At 45.2% G+C, this 22,404-nt stretch overlaps 1 protein-coding gene and 1 long non-coding RNA gene across 4 annotated transcripts in view; both read right to left on the minus strand.

Moving 5' to 3' along the window:
• Nucleotides 1-1,696: 1,696 nt before the first annotated feature.
• LOC122543512 (uncharacterized) overlaps nucleotides 1,697-22,404 on the minus strand; it is a 36,007-nt gene continuing 15,299 nt past the window's right edge. For 2 of the 3 annotated variants that reach the window (XR_015751226.1, XR_015751227.1), the window contains one exon: nucleotides 1,697-2,175. This is a non-coding gene — a long non-coding RNA (uncharacterized LOC122543512). Of the gene's footprint in view, nucleotides 2,176-14,876; nucleotides 21,090-22,404 lie in introns of those variants that run through there. The other variant, XR_015751225.1, reaches the window with a different exon arrangement.
• On the minus strand, nucleotides 3,368-13,692 carry LOC148143464 (uncharacterized). The gene is made up of 3 exons (XM_087974201.1): nucleotides 13,552-13,692; nucleotides 11,677-11,859; nucleotides 3,368-6,835 (listed from the first exon to the last, which is right to left on the minus strand). Exon 3 carries the CDS (start codon nucleotides 6,724-6,726, stop codon nucleotides 5,605-5,607), a length of 1,122 nt encoding a protein of 373 aa, XP_087830327.1. The 5' UTR covers nucleotides 6,727-6,835; nucleotides 11,677-11,859; nucleotides 13,552-13,692; the 3' UTR covers nucleotides 3,368-5,604.

Here is a 22,404-nt window from a genome sequence, read left to right on the forward strand (position 1 = left end):
AGGAGAGTGATTAGTTCTCCCAGTTCAGCTCTTCTGTAGTTTGGTTTGGTTTGATATTAGTATGCAATCAGTTTTTGAGGCTGCTGTTCAAAGTAACGCTCCATGCTGATTCTCTCTCTCTCTCACTCTCACTGACATCACTCCAGTAAGAACCTATGTTTCAATTTACCTTTCTTTGCCAAGGGCTATTTTATGGGAATGTTGAAAGTATTTGGAACAGGATTAGAGTCGATTAGGTTTTAAAATAGTTATGTTATTCTAAATTCGGTTTACTTTTGTTTGTGTATAAATAAATTGTTTTTTTTTCTTGAAATTGATTTGTTGGGCCAACTGCATCACTCCTGAAATATCCACTAAACACCTGCTTACAACAGGTAGAAATTTAGGGTCTGGGTTGCCTTCTTGATATGTTTTGAGGGAGTCTAGTCCAGTCCACAAGAGGGCGAGTAGATTTTTCTGTCAAAATATTAAAGCATGTGAAGCAAAGTGAGTCGATGGAGATAACTTACAAAGCAGTCATGATCTGAATGAATGGTGGAACAGCTTCAAAGGGTAAACGGCATCATGCTATTCCTATGTGCTTCTCTTGTTAAGTTACCAATTAATATGATAGAAAGGCTGTCGTCCAAAAGGTGGCCATTTCGCCCATTATGCATTGGGCAGACCTCTTTCCATAGCTTTCCAAATAATCGCTTTGAAATATGTAATCTTCTCTCTTTTGAAATCTTGAATAGAATCCATTCTCCCAGACAACACGATCCAAATCCTAAAGTCTGAGCAAAGAAGTTCTCCTGATCTCACTCCCAGCTCTCTTGAAATTGTAACCACTCCCCCCACCCGGCCAGTAATGTCCACACCAACTGGTGGAACAGGGAGAAATTGAGCACTGCACATGATGGATATCAGAGTCGAAGAGTGAGGTGCTGGAAACTTACTGCTGGTTAGGCAGCATCCAAGGAAGAGGAGAAGCGAAGTTTTGGTTATACCCCCTTCCTCATTCATTCCTGATGAAGGGCTTATGCCCGAAATGTCGAATCTCCTGCTCCTCGGATGCCTCCTGAGAGGCTGTTCTTTTCCAGCACCACAATATTTGATGACCGGTGGAAAAGAATGCCCTTGTCTGTCCTGTCATACAGTCGCAGAGTCATAGAGGTGTACAGCACGGAAACAGACCCTTCACTCCAACCTGTCCATGCCGACCACATATCCCAACCCAATCTAGTCCCACCTGCCAGCATCCGGCCCATATCTCTCCAAATCCTTCCTATTCATATACCCAACCAGATGCCTTGTAAATGTTGAAATTGTACGAGGCTCCACCATTTCCTCAGGCAGCTCATTCCATACATATACTACTCTCTGTGTGAAAACATTGTCCCCTCGGTCTCTTTTATATCTTTCCCCTCTGACCCTAAACCAATGCCCTCTAGTTCTGAACTCCACCACCGCAGGGAAAAGACTTTGTCTATTTATCCTATCCAAGCCCCTCGTGATGTCATAAATCTCTATAAGGTCACCCCTCAGACTCCGATGCTCCAGGGAAAACAGCCCGATCCTATTCAACCTCTCTCTAATGTCAAAATTGTTGATAATTTCGAACACCTTGTAGGCTCATCTGATAAACTGCTTGATAACTGCCGAAGCATCTGGTGGCAGAATGTAGATGAATAATATCAGACCAACATTTGAGGACTTTAGAGAGGAAAGAATAGAAAAAGTATAACCTTTATTGTCACGTACTCTCCAATGAGTTCAGTGAAAAGTTTGTAATGTCACCTCTTGGCACCATCTTAAGTACAGAGTACCTAGTCACAGATATATCAAGTGTTGTTAAAGTGTAAAATCTAGAATGATAATAAAAAGGCCATAAAGTACTTTAGTTCTACTCTCCTTCCACCATGAGTCCATGCCTGCTGGCCTCAGAACACTTCCTTCATGGGTCAGCCTCCATCCATGACTTGCTGTGAAGCTGCTCCGGCTCTGGTCCGTTCTACCGCTGCTCTGGGACTTGGCCCAGGTCTCAGCCCACACAGCCCGCCGCTGCTCCATGGGGGTCGGCCTACGTGTGCTGCTCCCACCCAGCTTTGAGCCCCAAACATCTCCTACAGCTCCATTCCCAGGCACGATAGCGCAATCCAAAGTTTGGGGTGTGGGGTAGTGGCGGAAGAACAAAAGCTATAAAGAGGAGAAAAAAGGAACTGGTGAGCAGATGAGCTCTGACTGAAGCATCCTACTCTGTCGCCATCTTGGAAGGTAAGTCTGCGATGGAGGGTTATCTTGCTCAGAAGAGTCAAATTTCTTTTTAATAAGATTGATCAATTCAAAGGCATGAAGGATAAAATGAGAAGAGAGAATGAACAGTTAACAATACCAATTAACATGGGAGATTGATTTGTCTGCAATTTAGTGGAACTAGAATCACTGTCAACAAGACCAGCTTTAATAGAATGAAGGGAAATTGGAGAGTAATTGGAGAAAGATGGGTATTCTGACCGGAGATGGGGAAGAACTTTATGCAGTCTAGCCCGTTGAGCTATTGGCAAGGGAAGCCCCATGATCCAAGTTAGAACAGTAGGGCAATGTCAATAAAGTAGCTCACTCAAGACAAGTCTTGAGACATTTTGCCTGGTAGGGTGGGGGCGAGCGGGAAAGAGCTGGAGCACGATGTTGCCAGACAGAAATGTGGCAAAATACTTCAGCTGGATGACAGTAGCAGAGTTGGACTCCTGGGCATGGAGCTCGGTTGCTCCTTCTCGTTTTCTCATTATTTTCACTTCTTAAAATTTTTTATGCTTTATTTAACTACTTCTGAAGAACATGGTCGTGAGATTGAGGTGTGTTCAGTACAGATTCATATCAGTAGTTCCAGAGGGGAGTAAGGACCTTTGTGTGGGACCTGGAAGCATTGTTAGCAGCAGCATCAGTGAAGTCAGTCCAATGAGGTCTGATCTAGTGGTGGTATGGGTGGAGGCAAGAGCGACAGAGCGTGGCTTGTTCTGGTAGCAGTGAAGGGACACGAGGCTGGCCAACTGTTTCATACTGGTGATGGTCGCAGCGTCAGGTGAAGGAGTCTTAATCCAGCCATGGCTGAGCACTGAACGAGAAGGATTGTAAACTTTGTTTATTCTCTGCCTTTATATTCTATGTGTTACTTTTTTTTCTGTGTTTTAGCCAACCTCCAACACTTCCCCAGCAGTCCACTCCACACATGCACCATTCTCCTTTTTCATGCAGAGAGTGATGCATGTGTGGACTAGGCTGCTTGTGGAGGTAGTGGCAGCTAGCACAATTACAACATTTAAGTGTCGATGGTAGCCATGATGTGGATGTGCCAGTGTTAGGCTGGGGTGGACAAAGTTAAAAAAAATCACACAACACCAGGTTATAGTCCCACAGGTTTATTTGAAAGTTCAAACTTTCAGAACGCTGCTCCTTTGTCAGATAGATATTGGAGTAAGATCATAGAACACAGAACTTAGAGCAAAGACCTGCCTTATGCCTCCAGTTCTCACCTTTAAACAAAATACAAGCCGTGAACAGACCATTATTTGCAGCAAACTGCCCAGCCTTCAGGACATCAACCACAACACCATATAACCGTGTTATGGCAACTACTGCAAGATGTCAGAGCAACAACATGGATACCACCATTAAACATGGAGCACTACCCATCATATGGCTCAAGTCGCTCGGCCAGCATGGTCTGCCCGATTCACTGGAGGTAGGGATGCCCCGAGGCATGGTACAATGGCGAGACTAAGCAGACGCTATGACAATGGACAAATGGACATCGTGCAACAAATGCCAGAGAGTGACGTTCCCTCCCAGACATGGAACACTTCAGCAGTCAGGGATATTCAGCTTCGGATCTTCAGTTGACTGTCCTCGAAGGTGGACTTTGTATAGGCAACAATGGAGAGTGGTTGAGCAGAGGCTGATATCCAAGTTCAGTACCCATAAAGATAGCCTGAACTGGGACCTCTGGTTCATGTCACACGACAGGTAACCCCGCTAAACTATACACTCTCTCACACACACTCAGACACAAGCACACATACACACATATTCTTACATACCTACACACTCAAGCAGACCCTCTTTAATAGACACACTCTCTTTCAGGCATAATCACACAAACCCCACACTCATACCCATGCGCACACACCCACTCACAGGCATGCACTCCATCACATCCACATGCACGCACACTATCAAGCAAACACATACACACACTCTCATACGCACACACAGAGTCACACACACTCTCTCTCTTTCCCTCACATGCACACGCATATCTCGGGGTGAATTTGCATGTGCAGAATTGTATTTGCAGATACATTCTATTTTGTTCAAAAAGCACACAATCTGTAGGCAGTCATGTTTTTTTTATAATCCATGTGACATTTTGTAAATTCCTATTCTGGGAATAGAACCAGTCTGACTCTAGACTGGAATAAATTCAGATACTAACCTACACCTTTAATGAATTGCCTGAGCTGAGATGTCACTTTTTTATATAAAAGCTTAAGTTATCTTGAGAAAATGACTTAAAGAATTTCTAGGATTTACATATTAATCAATCAAAACCTGCAACCCACCCTGAAAGATAAAAGACTTACGAGCAATCTAGGTTTGTTCAATAGAACGCACCAGTTGTATGACGCTACGATCTTTTACTATAAATTCTCTGTCCTATGATCCTACTCTGCCAGCTAACTGATAAAGAGCAGCACTCCAGAAGCTTGCTTTTCCAAATAAATCTGTCGGACTATAACCGAGTGTTGTGTGGTTTTTAACATTTAACAGACATCTGGATGGATACACGAATAGGAAAGGTTTATTGGAATTTGGGCCAAATGCTGGCAAACGGAAAGAGATTATTGAAAAATATCTAGTCGGCATGGACAAATTGCACCGCTAGTCTGTTTCTATGCTGGACATCTCCAGGACTCTAAGATGGTGCCAGAGAGTGGAGCAGTATTTGTAACAAAATACACATGACACTAAATGGTGGCACGGTGGCACAGTGGTTAGCACTGCTGCCTCACAGCGCCAGAGATCCGGGTTCAGTTCCCGCCTCAGGCGACTGACTGTGTGGAGTTTGCACGTTCTCCCCGTGTCTGTGTGGGTTTCCTCCGGGTGCTCCGGTTTCCTCCCACAGTCCAAAGATGTGCAGGGTCAGGTGAATTGGCCATACTAAATTGCCCGTAGTGTTAGGTAAGGGGTAAATGTGGGGATATGGGTGAGTTTCGCTTCGGCGGGTCGGTGTGGACTTGTTGGGCCGAAGGGCCTGTTTCCATACTGTAATGTAATCTAAAAATATACCTAATCAACAGAAACGGAAGATTGGATTGTCGCAATGTCATGATAAAGAAGCTCCATGAGTTCCTCCCACTTGTTGGAGGTGAGGATGGAGGTGACGGGGAGAGGGAGAGCCCTTCAGAATGAACTACTGTGAATATTTAATGAACTGACACAGAGCTGATTTATTTGACGTTTACTCAGGCTATACATGTAAACCCAGACTGGATGTTATCAACATCGACAGACACAATGAACATGGTTGTTTCCATTATGTGGTTAACAGCAACATTCAACACATAGTCACTTGTGAACACGCTGGTGTCTCAGCAGGTTGGATGAGTGAGTGAATCCCTTCCCACAGTCCATGCAGGAGAATGGTCTCTCTCCAGTGTGAATTCGCTGGTGTACAATGAGGTCAGATGATCGCTTAAAACCAGCCCCGCAGTGAGAACATCTGAATGGTCTCTCCTCAGTGTGAACACGTTGATGCCGCATTAGTTCCCCTGAACTTTTAAAGCACTTTCCACAGTCTGGACATGCAAATGCTCTCTCCTCAGTGTGAACATGGTAGTGGTGGATTAGTTCCCTGGAACTTTTAAAGCATTTCCCACAGTCCGAACATTTAAAAGGTCTCTTATCAGTGTGAACTAGCTGGTGCGTGAGAAGGTGGGATGACTGAGTGAATCCTTTCCCACACTCATTGCAGGTAAAGGGTCTCTCCCCAGTGTGGACTCGCTGGTGTTTAGTGAGTTGAGATGATTGCCTGAACGTAGTCCCACAGTGAGAGCATCTGAATGGTCTCTTGTCAGTGTGAACATGGCTGTGGGATGTGAGATTACTGGAACGTTTAAAGCACATCCCACAGTCTGAGCATTTAAATGGTCTCTCATCAGTGTGGACACGCAGATGGGACATCAACTCTCCTGAACTTTTATAGCATTTTCCACAGTTTGGGCATTTATACGGTCTCTCCTCAGTGTGAACACGTTGATGGGACATCAACTCTCCCGAACTTTTATAGCATTTCTCACAGTCTGGACATTTAAAAGGTCTCTCGTTAGTGTGAACACGGAGGTGGGACATCAGACTGCTGGTACTTTTATAGCATTTCTCACAGTCTGGACATTTAAAAGGTCTCTCTTCGGTGTGAACTCGCTGGTGTCTCAACAGACTGGATGAGTGTGTGCATCCCTTCCCACACTCAGAGCACGTTAACGGTCTCTCTTCAGTGTGAACCCACTGGTGTCGCAGGAGGTGGGCTGACTGAGCGAATCCCATCCCACAGTCTGAGCAGATGAACAGTTTCTTCCCAGTGTGACTACATTTGTGGTTTGTGAGGCCAGCTGATTGGCTGAAGCCTTGTCCACACATACAACATGTATATGGTTCCTTCCTAGTTTGAAGGGGGCCTTTTTCTTCCATGTTCAAAATTCAATGATATTTTGTTGATGACAAGTGTGGTGCCTCTCTTAAGTCCTGGTGCAATGCTTGGTTCGAGGTTCCCGACTGCAAATCCTCCTTTGCTAATGCCCTGTCAAGTTTGTTTCGAACAGAACAGTGAGAGAGTGAGTGAGAAAGAGAGCAAGAGAACAGACCAAAAGACAAAAGAATACAATGATATGGAGCTGAAAGAGTCCAATAATTTCTGGGGCAGACAAGAGGAACGTGTGAGCATGAAAGCTGCCAGCTTGTTTAAAAAAAAAGTCTGGACCATCCAAAAGTTCCCCTGTGATGGGAAGCAGGAAAGAAATGGTGAACGAGAAAAAAAGAGAAGGGAAAAGCAAAAGACCGAGAGAGCTCGGAACAAAGAGTGAATGGGGTGTAAGTCAGGGAAAAACTGGTAAAGAGGGATAGAGTGTGAGTAGGAGAGGAACAAAAGGAGGTGAAGAGGTGTAGAGTGCCCAGAGTTTAAGAAGTGTGGTCACAACATGAAGATTACAAGTGCCAGAGAGATGAATGAATGAGACCATGAGTAGGAAACATGGGGCAGAGTGAGGAAGAGCACAAAGGGCATGTGAGGGAATGAGAGAGTAGTCAGAACATTATTGGGGGAGTTGGATCAGAAGAGTTGACCATTCACCCAGTCTTCTGGCCACTGAGAACATGAAGCATTGTCCACTCATTTTACATTACCAAGATGATCGCACATGCACTCGACTCTGTTTGAAACTGTTTCTCAGAAAATGCCACAGAGTTGCAAGCGTGGATCCTGCATGATCTTATTGAGGACTTGGGCACTGTTAATACCTGGCTTCATTCCTCTCCTACCTCCTTCTACACCTGGCTCCATTCGTTTCCCCATTCCTAGAATGATATGTCCATTACTCTCCACCCCGAACCCCTAGTTCAAGTCCTTGTCCCACCCTATACTCCATTACTCTCACCTTGCATGCAATTCCTCTCCTCGCCTCACCTTGGATGTATTCTCCTCTTCTCTTCCCTACACTCAACAGGTTGCATTCCTCTCCCACTGCTTAGGCCCTGGCTCCATTCCATTCCCCTCCCCCACTTTCCAGCTCCATTAATCTCCCTCCTCCCACTCCAGCTCGATTCCTCTTCCCCCTCCCTCACTCCATTATTCTCCCTCCTCTCCACACCAACTCCATTCTGCTACCATCCTCCTTCAATCCATTACTTTCATCCCCCTTCCACCCCTTGCTTCATTCCTGCTCTCCCTCCCTCATGCCTGGCTCAATGCCTTTCCTCCCTTTCCGACACTGGCTCAATTTCACTCCTCCTTTAGTTCTTCTTTCTATTAACCTCCTGTTGGTGGCACTGCCTCTTCATCAGGTAGGTGTGGAACATGACCATATCTCACAGAATTTATAGCAAAAGGGTTACAATGTCATGGAGCTTTTTAGCTTTTCCCACCCCAGTACAACACCGGCACGTCGAAATTATAGCTAACAATGTCAGCAATAACAGTGCCTTTACCCAGCATCTGCCACAGTAATGAAGGTATGCAGGTGTAGTTCCCCTTCCCACTGGAGTAGGGGCATGCGCCGTGACATTGCTACCAATGGGAGAGATAAAAATCACAACACCAGGTTATAGTCCAAAATGCTTATTTGGAAGCACTAGCTTTCGGAGTGCTGCTCCTTTATCAGGTGGTTATGGAGTATAAAGTTGTAGGACACAGAATTTATAGGAAAGGTTTACAGTGTGATATAACTGCAATTATATATTGAAAAAGACCTAAATTGTTTGGTAAGTCTTGCATCTTTCAGAATGGGCATGCTGGTTTCAGTTTTTTAATATCTAAATCCCAGAACTTTCTTAAAGTTACCTTCTGAAGTGAACTTTAACAATAGGGGTCATGTTGGCCAGATAATGCATTAAAGGTGTGAGGTGCCCTGTGTGAGGCTGTCTGTGCCCCAATGTTCAGACTGTTTCTAATCTTAAAAAAAAGGATTGACAGAATCTTACATGGATTCATGCAGTTTATGAGCAAAATAAAAATGTAATTCTGCAAGTACAAGTTCACCTCACAAACTTAAATATGTGTGCATGTGGGTGTGTGCATGCAGGGGGGTATGAGTGACTGTGAGAGGGTGCGTGTGTGAGTGTATGAGAGAGAGCTTGTATATGAGAGAGGGTCTGCGTGAGCTTATGGGTCTGTAGGAGTGTGTGTGCACACATATGTAGTGCAGTTGGGTCACCTGTAGTGTGGCATGAACAGCCAGAGGAAACAAAATTGCACTCTAATATGCCATCATTTTCATGCACAGGTTCAAACAAGACTTATTCTATATGCAGGACCTCCAACCAAAACTATACACCAGGTATATCAATGACATGTTCTTCCTATGGTCCCATGGCAAGGAGACACTGAAACAACTACACAGTGATATCACAGAGTTTCTCACCATCAAACTCATCATGGACTATTCTCTAGTATCTGTATCATTCTTGGACACATGCATCTCCATCAAGGATGGGGACCTCAGCACCTCACTCTACCGAAAACCCACAGATAACCTCACAATACTACACTCTTCCACCTTGCACGTTAAACATATTAAAACTGCCATTCCCTACGGATAAGCACTACGCATACATAGGATCTGTTCAGATGAGGAGGAACTTGACAGGAACCTGATGGTACTCAAGGATGCCCTCATAAGAATGGGGTACGATGCTCAACCCATCGACCACCAGTTCCGATGTGCCACAGTGAGAAAGCGTAACGACCTCCTCAGGAGACAGACAGGAGCTGCAAACGACCGGGTACTCTTCGTTGTCCAGTATTTCCCAAGAGTCGAAAAACTACGCTATGTTCTTTGCAGCCTGCAACACATTATCAATGAGGATGAGCACCTTGCCAAGACCTTCCCCACGCCTCCGCTTCTTGACTTTAAACAACCGCCAAACGTCAAACAGATCATTGTTCACAGCAAACTTTCCGGCTTTCAGGAAATCACCATACAACCTTGTTCTGGTAGACGCTGCAAGATGTGTCGGAGTGTTGACACAGATACCACCATTACATGTGGGGACACCTTCCACCATGTACTTGCCAGGTACTCATGTGACTTGGCCAACGTTGTCTATCTCATATGCTGCAGGCAATGGTGCCCTGAGGCATGGTACATTGGTGAGAATGAGCAGAGGCTACGGTAACGGATGAATGGACACTGCATAATAATCAACAGACAGGAGTATTCCCTCGCAGTCGGAGAATACTTCAGCGGTCTGAGACATTCGGCCTCGGACCTTCGGTTGACCATCCTACAAGATGGACTTCGGAACGAGCAACAGTGCAAAGTGTCCAAGCAGAGTTGATAGCCAAGTTTGGTACCCATGAGGATGGCCTCAAACGGGACCTTGAGTCCATATCACACTATAGGTGACCCCACTGCACTATACACACATAGACATTGACACTCCTACACACACACACCTACAGATGCACACACGCACACAGACCCTCTCTCATACATAAACTCTCTCTCATATGCTCACACATACACTCCCACATGCACCTTCTCACAGCCTTATAACCCTTTACACTCTCTCACAGACACTCAAACCCCTCTCCCCCCCCTCCCCCCTACACACATATCCACATCCACACACAACATATAGGTTAGTGGGGTGAATTTGTACTTGCAGAATTACATTTTATCTTGCTCAAAAACTGCACAAATCCATGTAAGATTCTGTCAATCCCTTTTTTAGATTAGAACCAATCTGAACGTTGAGGTACAGGCAGACTCACACATTCAGTGCATTATCTGGGCTGATATGGCAGCTTTTGTTAAAGTTCATTTGAGAATGCAACTTCAAAGAAGGTTCTGGGTTTTATATATGAAAGAACTGAAAACAACATGGTCATTCTAAAAGATGAAAGACTTAACAGCAATCTAAGTTTTCTTTCAATGCATCATTTCAGTTGCATGACACTGTAATCTTTTGCTGTAAATTCTGTGCCTTGTGGCTGTACTCCACAGCCACCTAAAGGAGCAGCACTCTGAATGTTAGTGCTTCCAAATAAACCTGTTGGACTGTAACCTGGTGTTGTGTGATCTTTATCTTTGTACTTCCCAGTCCAACACCGGCTCCTCCAAACAAAACCGTGAGCTGCATTTTGAACCGCTGCAGTGCACCCACACCGACATGAGGGAGGGAATGCCAGGATTCCGACCCGGGGAAAATGAAGGAGAGCTGATACCGTTCCAGAGCAGGATGGTGAGTGACCCAGAGGGGTACAAAGTTAAAAATCACACAACACCAGGTTACAGTCCAACAGGTTCGGAGCGCTGCTCCTTCATCAGGTGGTTGCGGAGGTTAAGATCGGAGGACACAGAATTTATAGCAGAAGTTTACAGTGTGATGCAATGGAAATTATATGTTGAAAAAGACCAATATATAATTTCAGTTGCATCACACTGTAAACGTTCGCGATAAATTCTCTGTCCTACTCTCGTATTTTCCACAACCACCTGCTGACGGAGCAGCGCTCCGAAAGCTAATGCTTCCAAATAAACCTGTTGGACTGTAACCTGGGTGTTGTGTGATTTTTAACTTTGTGCACCTCAGTCCAACTCTGGCTCCTTCAATGTCATAAAGGTGGTAAAAACAATGACTGCAGATGCTGGAAACCAGATTCTAGATCAGTGGTGCTGGAAGAGCACAGCAATTCAGGCAGCATCCGAGGACAGGCAAATGACAATGCCTTTACCCACCATGCGCCGCGGTGATGAAAGGTGCGCATGTGCAGTTTCCCCACCGCTAGCCTATTGGGCATGCGCATTGACATTGATACCAACGTTCAGAGAGGGTTTTTTTAATCACATCTCCAGGCGCGGGGGGAGTCTGCGGGACGGCGGAGGCAATGCCGGAGTGTTCGCAAACGCTTACTAAATACTGTACCTCAAACTTCGATTCACAACCTGCAAATCCCGCATGTATATTGTTCTGGGATTTTAGCTGGGATCAGATCCTGGTTAGCCTCCGCCATCTTGGCTCCCTCGGGAGTACGGCACATTCATGGTCCGCTTTGTGACGCACTTATGGGCGGCGCTTCCAGGCTTCTGTGCCTACCGGGTCCTAGCGCTGGTCCGTCAGGATTGTTGGAATCAAACAGATGTACACAACAGAATCAGACCCTTCGGCTCAACTCGTCCATGCCGACCAGATTTCCTAACCTAATCTAATCCCATTTGCCAGCACTTGATCCATATCCTTCGAAACCGTTCCTATTCATATACCCACTCACCTACTTTTAAATAATGCGATTTTAATAGCCTCCACCACTTCCTCTGGCAGCTCATTCCACAGCCGCAACACTCTGTGTGGAAAAGTTGTCCCTTTGGACCATTTTAGATTTTTGCTCTCTCACCCTAAACCTATGCCCTCTAGTTCTGGACTCCCCCACCCTAGGGAAAAGACCTTGTCTATTTACCCTATCCATGCCCCTCATGATTTTATAAACCTCTATAAGGTGGGCAGGAGCACTGTAGCTTCCAGAAAGGGCAGCTCCAAAACATTTGATGACACGGTTGCCTCACACTCCTGATCTTGCATTGCGCAGTTGAGTCTCTTATTACTCTACATTTAAACCCTGACTAGTGCACCTAACACTCAAGTAATTTAGAATGGCCAATTCAGCTAACCTGCACATCTTTGGAATTGTCAAGCTTAGATGAACAAGGCCCCTTTGAGAGTTGTGGGCATGGGGTGCTTGAATCGCTATGGCTGAAAATAAGAGATAGATGCAGGAATAAGCCATTTGGCCCATCGAGCCTGCTTTGTGATTCATTAAGATTTCGTCTGACTGTGGATGGTCAAGTCCCCTCAGTCTAAACCAAGTTACCTCTAACTCTTCTGAACTTCAGTGGACACAAGCTTGGTCTGTCATCTTGTTGAGATTGACCATTGCAGGTAACATCAATGACTTGTATTTATACAGAACTGTAAAACCTTGCACAACAGTTCACACATGGCCAAACAGGTTGATCTTAAGATCTTCAATGAGGAGAGACAACTTGGATCTCAGCAATTGATGGTGGTCAAATGTAGGTCAGCAATATGGAAACTGTCAGAAATCAAGGAGCACTGGGTGCATGGAAGGTTGTGAGGTTGTAGGAGATTCCAGAGACTGACAGTCAGAGAGTCATAGAGGTGTATAGCACCAAAATTGACCCTTCGGTCCAACTTGTTAAGGCCGACTAGATATCCTAATCTAATCTAGTCCCATTTGACAGCACTTGGCCCATTTCTCTTGGGACCCTTCCTAATCATATACCCATCCAGACGCCTTTTAACATGCTGTAATTGTACCAGACTCCACTACTTCTGCTGGCAGCTCATTCCATAGAAGCACTGCCCTCTGTGTGAAAAGGTTGCCCCTTAGGTCCCTTTTATATCTTTCCTGTCTCATCCTAAACATATGCCTTTGAGTTCTGGACTCGCCCACCCTAGGGAAATGACCTTGTCTATTTATCCTACCCATGATTTTATAAACCTCTATAAGGTCACCCCCTCAGCCACTGATGCTCCAGAGAAAACAGCCCCAGCCTATTCAGCCTCTCCCTGTACCCAAACCTTCAATCCTGGCAACATCTTTGTAAATCTTTTCTGAACCTATTCAAGTTTCACAACATCGTTCCGATAGGAGGGAGACCAGAACTGCGCACAATATTCCAAAAGTGATCTAACCAGTGTCCTGTGTAGCCATAACATGACCTCCCAGGTCCTATACTCAACAGCTGGACTCCAGTCTGACCTGTCCCCTCAAGCCCTTACCTGAACTACCTGCCTGAACCTGGTCCACATCATGGTGAGGAAGTTGCCGGTGAAGGTAACGTGGTCTCTGGGCTGTGCCAGTCTCGTGTTCTCCCCTCGGCTGTACATGGTCACGCTACGGGGAATGTTTCTCACCTGCACCTGGTCGGAGAGAGAAACTGCTTCTGAGGAACTTCAAGTATAGCTCTGAACTGGACCCATGAAGGTCATGACCATGTCTATGCAGGAGATGTCTTAAACAGGATAATACAACTTACAAAGTTTGGGAGAAGATTTTAGCTCAGGTTCTCGTTGTTGTGGTTCTGTTCGCCGAGCTGGGAATTTGTGTTGCAGACGTTTCGTCCCCTGTCTAGGTGACATCCTCAGTGCTTGGGAGCCTCATGTGAAGCGCTTCTGTGATGTTTCCTCCAGCATTTATAGTGATTTGTATCTGCCGCTTCCGGTTGTCAGTTCCAGCTGTCCGCTGCAGTGGCCGGTATATTGGGTCCAGGTCGATGTGCTTATTGATTGAATCTGTGGATGAGCACTATCAATAAGCACATCGACCTGGACCCAACATACCGGCCACTGCAACGGACAGCTGGAACTGACAACCGGAAGCAGCAGATACAAATCACTATAAATGCTGGAGGAAACAACACAGAAGCGCTTCACAGGAGGCTCCCAAGCACCGAGGATGTCACCTAGACAGGGGACGAAACGTCTGCAACACAAATTCCCAGCTCGGCGAACACAACCACGACAACTTACAAACTTGTCACCTATCTCCACCAGCTGGTGTGCAGCAGAGTAAGAGCACGAGTGAGGATGGGGGAGGGTGGAGGGATTTGGTACTGGTCAATACCCATCCCACAGCTCACTAACACCAGACAGTATCAACATGCTGTCTCCCAGTACACTGTCCAAGTTCTTGAACTGCCTCCCCAGTTCCCATCAGTTGAGTGTGCCCTGTACATGTTCTTTGCCAGAACAGGACAATGTTCTGTTTCTCACAGTAATGTGTAATGTGGCATGTCAGTGTCAGCGTGAGACCAGATTTCGGCTCCATACATCTCAAAGAGAGACATCATATCAGAAGCTGCAGGTCTCCCCAACTGGTCACAAGAAACAAGGCAACCCAACTAGCTCGCACTTCAAAAAATTACAACACATTATCTAACATCAGAGATGATTCTGCAATTGGACAGTTGTTACACAAATAACCAGGGCTCTGAGGTTGAGGAAATTAGAGAGATAGGGAAGGTTGTGAAACTGTAGGTTTGGGGGGGGGGGGGGGGGGGGGGGGGAGGGGGGGGGAGGTGTTATTAGAGATAGGGAGAATTGTGAGGCTGTGGGGGATCAGAGAGGTAGGGGAGGGTTGTGAAGCTGGATGAGGTTACACTGATAGGGAGGACTGTGACTCTGGACTAGATTACATAGAAAGCAAGTTATGCTGGGGCTGGAACAGGTTACAGGCTGGAGAAAATTACAGAGCTAGGTACTGTTGCAGGGACCGGGGAATTTACAGAGATAGTAAGAGTTATACAGCATGGAAACAGATTCTCAGTCCAACTTTTCTGTGCCAACAGATATCCTAAACTAATCTAGTCCGAATTGCCAGCATTTCGCACATATCCCTCTAAAACTTTCCTATTCATCTACCCAGCCAGATGCCTTTTAAATGTTGTAATTGTATCCACTTCCACCAACTCCTCTGGCATCTGGTTCCACCTTCTGCATGAAAAAGTTGCCCGAGGTCAAATCTTTCAAATCTTACCCTTGTCACATTAAACCTCTGCTGAAAATGTGTTGCTGGAAAAGTGCAGCAGGTAAGGCAGCATCCAAGGAACAGGAGGATCGACGTTTCGGGCATAAGCCCTTCTTCAGGAGAGGGAGGAAGACAGCTTCTTCAAGGAAGGCATCCTTGCAAGAGGAGTCGCAGTAGGTTAAAATCTTCAAGGAGAAACTGAGGACTGCAGATGCTGGAGATCAGATCTGAAAATGTGTTGCTGGAAAAGCGCAGCAGGTCAGGCAGCATCCAAGGAACAGGAGAATCGACATTTCGGGCATAAGCCCTTCTTCAGGAATGGCATCAAACCTATACCCACTCGTTTTGGAGTCCTACCCCATAAAAAAGACCTTGGCTATTCACCCTATCAATTGCCCTCATGATCATATAAACCTCTATAAAGCAGCCTCCGACATTCCAGAGAAAAAATTGCCAAAGCCTCTTCCGATATCTCAAACACTCCAATCCCGTCAACACCCTTGTGAATTATTTTTGCACCCTCACATGTTTAACAACATCTTTTCCATAGCAAGGAGACCAGAATTTAAAGCAGTATTCTAAAACAGGCCTGACCAATGTCTATTAGAGCTGCGACAAAACACCCCAACTGCTATACTCAGTGCACTGACAAATGAAGGTAAGTGTGCCAAACGCCTTCTTCACTACCCTGTCTACCTGCAAATCTACTTACAATGAAATACGCAGCTGCCGCCCTCGGTCTCTTTATTCAGCAACACTGCCCATGGCCTTCCCATTGACTGTATAATTCCTACCTGGTTTGCCTTAGCAAAATGTAATAGCTCAAATCTATCCAATCTAAACTCCATCAACCATTCCTTAGCCCATTGGCACATCTGATCAAGGTGCCATTGAAATACACTGTCCATAACACCAACATTTGTAAACCATAGCTAATTCTGACATGAGGAGAAAGTAAGGACAGCATATGCTGAGTCAGAGTTGAAAAGTGTGGCCTCGAAGAAGCACATTCCTGATGAAATGCTTTTGTCTGAAATATCAACTCTCCTGCTCCTCAGGTGCTGCATGACCTACTGTGCTTTTCAAGCGCCACACCTTTTGACTCTAATTCTGATACTGGAAGGGTTGACAGAGACAGGGAGGATGGTGACATTGAAGGGATTTACAGACATAGAGAAAGTTGTGAGACTGCAGGAGATTATCTTCCAAATCGCATTGTGGTGTACTAACAATACGTGGTCTACACAGTTCAAGAAGGCAGTTCACCACCACTTTCTCCAAGTCAAATATGGGTGGAAAATAAATACTGGTCTGGATAGCAAAGAACATAAACTGTGCATTAATTAAAATTAAGATGGGTTTTTGTTTTGTGGAGAGGTAGCTAAAGCTCAGATAATTCTCCTTGAAGCTGAGAAGGTTATGCACTCAAGGTGTAGATTTGTTTCCAATAGACTTCATTTGCATAAAGTGAGAAATTACTAACATTGTCACAAGGTTTAGGAGTCAGATAATTGGGAAATAATGCAGGGTGAAAATGTAAAGATTATTTTACTCAGTGAGTTCCAACGACCTAGAATAGTCTGAATGGCAGCTGGATGCAGATTCAGCAGTTATTGTAGAGTTGAAATTTAACTTGCAGCCAGATGGGGCAATTGCAGGGAATTTGGGATAGATTGGCAGCGAATGAGAGAGTACAATCCCAATGGACCAAATGGCCAGCAATTCCCTGTGCTCTGGGATACATATTATACACTGCACCATTTATTGTAAACATGACACTCACCCCTGGACCACAAAGAGATAGGCTCCTGCCTCTTACCTCACAATGGGCCCCGGCTGATGGACGGCAGCTACGGACCAATAGAAGGAGAGGGCGCGACTGGAGGACCAAGCAGGGACAGGACTGGAGGACCAAGCGGGGTTAGAGACAGAAAAACTGCAGATGCTGGAATCGAAAGTAGACAGGCAAGAGGCTGGAAGAACACAGCAAGCCTGACAGCATCAGCAAGTGGAGAAGTCAATGTTTCGGGTGTAACCCTTCTTCAAGACCCAGATATAGTGTGCTAGATCTGAATTAGAAACGGGAGCAAAGGGAATGTGGCTCCAGGCCTCTGGCATTAACAGCCTGGGTGACCATCTTTGTTGGGGCAAGGTGAAGATGCTCGGATTCCTTTGTGGTTGGGGTTGAGGGCAGGGCGTGGTGATTTGAAAAAGAGGATTGACAGACACATAAAACTCAAAAACGTTCTAGAGTCACAGAGTCGTACAGCATGGAAACAGACCCTTCAGTCCAAATCATCCATGACGACCAGATATCCTAAATTAATCCAGTCCCATTTGCCAGCACTTGGCCCATATCCCTCTAAACCCTTGCCATTCATATACCCAACCAGATGCCTGTTAAATGTTGTAATTGTACCAGCCTTCACCACTTCTTCTGGCAGCTCATTCCATACCCGTATCACTGTCTTCATGAAAAAGTTGCTCCTTCAGTCTCTTTTAAATTTTAGTTTCCCTCTCTGACATGTTTGCCCTTTCCAGATTTCTATCCTGGACTGACAATGGATTTTTCCTTTGTGAACTCATTTTACAGGATATTAATTGAGAATAATTTGCACACCAGGATCTCAAAACACATTCTGACAGAGTCTGCAGAGCCATCTGGATTTGAATTCCATTGGCATTCACTGTGTAAGTGGAAAGGTTTGTTTTATGTGTGGGGAAAATATCTCCGACATGATTGTCACTTCAAAAGCAGCAAAGTGTTCAAATTGGTGGGTAAACCACCCTTGAGGTATGCATTCAGTTCTGGGGCCTGCAACTGAGGAAGGAGCTATTGGCCCGAGAGGGAGGACAGATTTATCTAAATAATACGTCATCTCTTTGAATGAAATGTTCAAGTCACCCACTTCATGATTTTAACCGATAAATTCCTCATCATCTGCAAATTCCCTTTTAAAATGTTTTATGGCATCAAGATTCAGCACCTTTTCAGATTCTTCAAACTCTCTTGACTCAGAAACTGCTAAATTCCATGCTGAGTCCAGAGAATTATAAATAGCTGAATTAAAGAAAGGATACTCTTCCCTGAGGTCCCACTGAGCTTCACTGGGACAGTACAGGACACTGGGATCAGAGTGGGTGTGAGCAGAAAATTAAAATGCCTAGGCTGCACTGGGAATGCTGTTTGGCAAGATGAAAGTGTTTTGGAGTTGGGTGAAAACAGGGAGTTAGGTGAAACAAAGAGAAGATGAAGCTGAAAGACCAAGTGTGGTGCTCAGTCACAATTCAGAAAGGGGCAGACGAACCAGGAAATCCCTTATTACCAACTGTGCAGGTGGACAGTCTTAACCCAGTGTTAATGTGTTGATGTACCATGACAAAGTGATAATATCCAAAACCTATCTGATAGATGCACAATCGTTACTACTATTTTATTGAAAGTATCAATAACTTTAATTGAGCAGGGATTAGTAACATCAGAAGAAATGTGCAAAGAGCACAGTTCATTGCTTGGTGTGAGAAAGAGCAAAATCCTTCAACTGTGGTTCTTTGTGAATTTGCTGATATGTTAACGCTTTGGATAAGCAAGTGAATCCCTTCTTACACAGGAATCAAGTGAACGGTTTCTCTTCAGTGTGAACTTGCTGGTGTGTCAGTAGGTGAGTTCTCGGAGTGAATGCTTTCCCACACTCTGAGTGTGGGATGAATGGTCTCTCCCCAGTGTGAACTCGCTGGGGTCTCAGCAGACTCAGAACAAGGAAGTGTTCTCTCTCTAGTGTGAACGCTCTGGTGTACCTGCAGGTCAGATAAGCGGTAAACCCCCTATCCACAATCAGAACAGGTGAATGGTCTCGCCCCAGTGTGAACTTGCTGGTGTTTGAGTAGGCCAGATGACCAAGTGAATCCCTTCTCACAAAAGAGGCAGGTGAATGGTCTTTCTCCAGTGTGACTCGCTGGTGTTTGAGGTCAGATGAACAAGTGAATCCTTTCCCCACACTCAGAGCATGTGAATGGTCTCTCTCCGGTATGAGCTCATTGGTATTCCAGTAGTTCTGATGACCGAGTGAAGCCATTCCCCCCTTACAGAACAAATGAACAGTCTTTCTTCAGTGTGAATTCTCTGATGTATCAGGAGACTGGAAACCCGAGTGAATGAATTCCGACACTCCGAACAGATGAATGGTTTCTGCCCAGTGCGAACTCACCAGTGTTTCAGCAGGTTGGACGACTGGGCGAATCATATCCCACAGGCAGAGCAGGTGTATGGTTTCTCCCCAGTGTGAACTCGCTGGTGAATTTCCAGCTGGGATGAGGAACAGAATCCTTTTCCACAATCTCCACATTTTCACAGTCTCTCCCCAGTGTCACTGTGTTGGTGTTTCAGATGAATCTTCAGGATTCTCCCACACGCAGGTGACATGTTTCTCTCCAGTGCAAATGATGCTTTTTTCTTAAATGTTCCAAATCCCGAGATAATCAGCTTGTGACAAGCAAGAGTGTGTGTGTGTGAGAGAAAGAGAGAGAGACACAGAGAGAATCGGAAATGGTGGCAAATGCAGGAAATATTAGATGAGAATATAGAAGGTATGGTGAGTACTTTTGCAGACAACACCAAAATTGGTGGCATAGCGGATTGTGAAAAAGTTTTCTAACATTACAAAGGGATCTTGATCAAATGGGTCAATGGGCTGAGGAGTGGTGGATGGAGTTCAATGTGGATAAAAGCAAGGTATTGTATTTTGCTACAACAAACATGGGCCTAGGCTAATGTTGGAGAAGTGAGAGAGCTAGTGGCCCAGTTACATAATTCTTTGACATTTGCATCACTTATTGATTGGGTGGTTAAAAAAGTTTTTAGAGTGCTTGCCTTCACCGCTCAGTACTTCGAGTCGAGGAGTTGGGATGCCACGTTGAGGTTGGACAGAACATTGGTGGTGCAGTTTCTGAAGTACTGTGCCCAGTTCTGGTCGGCCAGTTAAAGGAAAGATATTACTAAAGCTGGAGAGGGTTCAGAAGAGATTTACCAAGATGCTGCTGGGAGTGGAAGGTTTGAGATATAAAGAAAGGCTGGATAGGCTGGGACTTTTCTTCACTGCGGCATTGGAGCTTAAGAAATGAACTTACAGAGGTTTATTAGGTCATGAGGGGTATGGATAGAGTTAATGGTAGGTCTTTTCCCAAGAATGGGGGATTTCAAGACTAGGGGGCATATTTTTAAGGTGAGAGGAAAAACATTTTAAAAAGATATGAGGAGCAATTTTGTTTTAGGCAGAGGGCAGTTTGAGTGTGGAATGAAGTTCCTGAAGAAGTGTTAGCTGTAAGTATGGTTCCAACATTTAAGACACTTAGATAAGTACATGAACAGCAGAGGTTTGGAGGGATATGGGTCAGGAGTAGGCGGGTGGGACTAGTTTAGTTTGAGATTATCTTTGTCGTGGACTGGTTGGACGGAAGAATCTGTTTCTGTGCTGCCTGACTTTAAGCATTTACATGATCATACAAAGTACTGTAAATAACAGGTTATATACTGATTACTGGGAAATGGGACTGGCATCTGTAGGTACTTGCTGACCAGCACGGATGTAATGGGGAAACTGCATACAATAATTTTTCATCATTTGTGTTTCTCTAACTCTTTCAGTAGTCGCAGCATGCAGTGAAGAACGCAAATGATACGTTGGCCTCAGAGTGAGAGGATTTGAATACAGGAGAAGAGATATATTTCGATAAGGGCACCTGGAATAATATGTGTACTTTTGCTTTCTTTTCCCAAGGACGTATCCTCTGGCTAATGAGAGAAGGAAACAAAGGTTCACCAGACTGATTCCTGAGATATTATGATGGACATATGATGAGACATTCGATCCTTGTTTAATCCTCATTTGTTTTTCTGAGCCATTGACGACATCAATAACTAATGTGCTGCCTCCTGTTTCCTGACCTGAACCTGACCCAACTGCCAAGCCAACACTTAGGTTCCCATTCCCCTGCTATACTACATCAAAACTTCACCAACAGAACTCGCAAAAGCCCCGTGAGAAAATTTGTCCCCGCTCTGCCCGCGTGTATTATTGGTCAAACATATACAACTTTCCCAGAAACTGTCCCAATGCCTCAGATTCGGAACCCTGCTCTGCTTCACCATTTCTCCAACCACAACTTCATCTGATCTATCCTCCTATTCCTGCTCTTACGTGCACGTGACACTGGGACTGAACCTGACATTGCAGCATTTGCGGCGCTGCATTTTAAAGTACTCCCTCTCTTCCTGTATTCAGCTTTCAGTCCTTTGTGTCCCTTGGTCACTGGTACGTAGCCGACCACAACCACTGGCCATTCACCCTCCAGCTCCAGTATTTCCTGTAGCCGCTTCATGATATCCCTGATCCCGGCACCAGGGAGGCAACGTACCATCCTGGATACATGTCTGCAGCCACAAAAACACTTGGCTGTAGGCCTTACTTTTGAGTACCCTATCACTGTAGCTCTGGCACTCATTTTCCTTCTGTTCTGGGTAGTACAGCAACCCATGTGGTGCATGAACTTGGCTGTTTGCTACCTCTCCCACAACAGTATCCAAAGTGATATGTCTGTTTGAGATGGGAACAATCACAGCAAACTGCTGCACTTCCTTCCCGAGCCTTTTCCTTTGTCTGATGGTCACCCATTCCCCTTCTGCCCAGGCAACTTTCACTTGCAGTGTGAATCCACCTGCTGCTCCAGCTCTAAAAGGCGGTCAGCCCGTAGCTGCGGATGGACACACTTTCTGCATGGGTAGCCATCAGGGATACCGAAAGTCTCCCTTATTTGCCACATTGTGCAAGGAAAGAATCGAAGGTCTCCTGTCGTGACTTCTCTCGAGATTAAGCTAGTTACTCCCTTCAAGAGAATGTAATTCAGTGAGGGGCCTCTCTTCATTTCAAGATCTTCTATTGTAATTGAAAACCTCTATATTTACTGTCCTTTAAAACATCTAAGAAAATATTCTGCAGGTATCACTCACCAAATGGCTGTTTCTGTTGGGAGCATGTCACTTTCTGAATTGCCCAGACTGAGACAGCTCTCATTCTTTCAGCTTTACCGTCACCCTGTCTCACCGATTT

Source organism: Chiloscyllium plagiosum, unplaced genomic scaffold (assembly GCF_037043375.1).
Source record: "Chiloscyllium plagiosum isolate Xiang-an unplaced genomic scaffold, Cpla_swu_hap1 HiC_scaffold_27, whole genome shotgun sequence".
Taxonomy (NCBI): Eukaryota; Metazoa; Chordata; class Chondrichthyes; order Orectolobiformes; family Hemiscylliidae; genus Chiloscyllium; species Chiloscyllium plagiosum.

Bases quoted from the DNA above. Each gene is read 5' to 3' on its own strand.
- LOC148143464 (XM_087974201.1), bottom strand. From the start codon at position 6,726: ATGGAAGAAAAAGGCCCCCTTCAAACTAGGAAGGAACCATATACATGT.